Genomic DNA, 2,253 nt, shown 5'->3' on the forward strand with positions numbered 1-2,253 from the left:
TCCTCGTCGTCCGCAGCCAGGCCAGGCCGGCCGAAGTGCACGCATGCCATGTAAGCCGTCTAGTTTGTCAGAAAAAAATTGTACATGCAAATAATTATCTGCAATCACTCATCCGTATGACCATAGTATATTTAATTTGATTTAAAATTGATAGATCAATATTTATTTATAATGTTGCAGTGTTGGTTGTGAGGTCATTCAATGGATAAAGAAACTGGATTTACGGATCTGTTTTTGGATACGAGTGAGTTGGATGGTAGCGATAGTGTTGATCGTACAAATGGTAATGAAAGTAAAAATGATGATGATAGCAGCGACAATGAATCCTGGTCGTCGTACGATAATTTACCTGAGGAGGATTTTCAAAAGAAGGAGGAGGGTACTTGTAGTGAAAACGTAAGTGACGTGTACATTCATTTCGTCGGATGACGAACCATATGGGTACTTACATGTGCATATGATTTATTTTATGTGCAGGAGGATATTGACGTCCAGAACGAGGAAAATCATGGTGTTGAATCTTTCGCGGATAACATAAGCCAGGATCGATCCAAAATTTAAGATGTCATACAATAATAAAAACTTGTTAATGACAACTTACACTTGCTTATGTGGAATATTGTAGGCTTACTTTGATGGTTGGAGTGGTGATAATGGCTATGAGCATGAGGATGGAGCTAATATGGACATTGAGGAAGCTGAAATCCAGCAACGTGCGCTGGAGACACAGTTGAAGGTTATGGGTATGACATTTGCATCACAATGGGAGGCTTACATGTTCTATAATAACTACACCAAAGACCGTGGATTCAGTATCAGAAAAGATAAGGTGAAACGAGGAAAAGGACTTTCAACCACTGTTCGGTATAGGCGATACGTTTGCTCGAGGGCAGGAAAACGTCTCAGTAAATTTTTAAACCCGGAGGGCCGTACCCGCGGGCTAAGACCTGAGACTCGTTGCGAGTGTGGCGAACATTTAGTCGTGAAGTTGGACAAAGGGCGTGGAGTTTGGTTCGTGGCAGCTTTTATGGATGATCGCAACCATTTGTTGGCTAGAGCAGATGAGGTGGTATTTCCGCGGTCACATCGAGTGATGGGAGATCACCAGATAACTGAGATCTTGGCAATGGAAGGAGCTCGGATCAGAAAGCATATCATCATCGACAACTTCATTAGCAGGTATGGCTCATATGGTAAGTGTGGGTTTCTGAGACGAGACGTCTACAACCTATGTTGCCGAGAAAAAATGAAGTTGATTGCGAAGGGTGATGCTAACACGGCAATCGGAATTATGAGGAGCAGAAAGGAGAAGGATCCAGACTTTTTCTTTGAGTACATGCTCGATAAGGAGGGCCGTTTGAAGAGCATGTTCTGGTGCGATCCACAGTCACGGCGGGACTATCAGTTGTATGGAGATGTGACTGTGTTTGACAGCACGTATAAGATGAATAGATATGGTATGCCGTTCATCCCCTTTGTTGGTGTAAATAATCACCGTTGCACCACAGTTTTTGGTTGTGCCATTGTGTCCTACGAGACCGAAGCGACGTACGTGTGGCTGCTCCAGACATTCCTGAAGGCCAATTGTCAGAAAAAGCCAAGGTCAATCATCACAGATGGAGACGCTGCAATGATACAAGCTATTCGATTGGTTTTGGTTGATGTGTTGCACCGTCTCTGCCCATGGCACGTGGAAAAAATATGTAGAAGCACCTTAATTGCAAATCGCTAAATGAGTTCAGGGCACTCTTGTACTACTCCACCTCTCCAGCCAACTTTGAGGCGAGATGGCACGCTTTTGTCCATAAATGGAAGACTGATAAAACAGAGAGTGGCTGCGTAGGATGTACAGGAAGAGGAGTCTGTGGGCAGCATCATATTTGTCAGATGGTTTTTTCTGGGTATGCGCAGTAATCAGAGGAGTGAAAGCCTTAACTCTTGTCTTTACCTTCACCTGGACAGCGGTATGACTATTGTTGACCTAGTTGTGCATTATGAGAATTGCATAGTTCGACTACGTGAGAACGAGGCGCATGATGACTGTGTTTCAAATTAGTCATTGCCACCATCAGTCACATAATATAAGGACATTGAGAAGCATGCTGCAAAAGTATTCAGTCATTCCAATTTTTATATTCTTCAACAAGATCTGAAGAAGATGGGAGAGCTTGAGATTTTTGAGACGCTAGTGGGAGTTGACTGCCACACCTTCATCGTGACATGGAGAAATAACCGCAAATTTCAATTCAGCGT

At 43.3% G+C, this 2,253-nt stretch overlaps 1 protein-coding gene across 1 annotated transcript; it reads left to right on the forward strand.

The window, feature by feature from the left end:
* The first annotated feature begins 201 nt into the window (after positions 1-201).
* LOC109732541 (protein FAR1-RELATED SEQUENCE 5-like) lies at positions 202-1,732 on the forward strand. The gene is made up of 2 exons (XM_020291707.1): positions 202-396; positions 626-1,732. The coding sequence occupies exons 1-2, from the start codon at positions 202-204 to the stop codon at positions 1,730-1,732; spliced, it is 1,302 nt and encodes a 433-aa protein (XP_020147296.1).
* The last annotated feature ends 521 nt before the right edge of the window (positions 1,733-2,253 follow it).

The sequence above is a fragment of the Aegilops tauschii genome, chromosome 5, assembly GCF_002575655.3.
Source record: "Aegilops tauschii subsp. strangulata cultivar AL8/78 chromosome 5, Aet v6.0, whole genome shotgun sequence".
NCBI classification, from domain to species: domain Eukaryota; kingdom Viridiplantae; phylum Streptophyta; class Magnoliopsida; order Poales; family Poaceae; genus Aegilops; species Aegilops tauschii.

Excerpts from the sequence above, each read along its gene's own strand:
- LOC109732541 (XM_020291707.1), top strand. The coding sequence starts at position 202 with ATGGATAAAGAAACTGGATTTACGGATCTGTTTTTGGATACGAGTGAG. Across the intron at positions 397-625 it reads AGGGTACTTGTAGTGAAAAC|GCTTACTTTGATGGTTGGAG; the intron begins GTAAGTGACGTG and ends GGAATATTGTAG.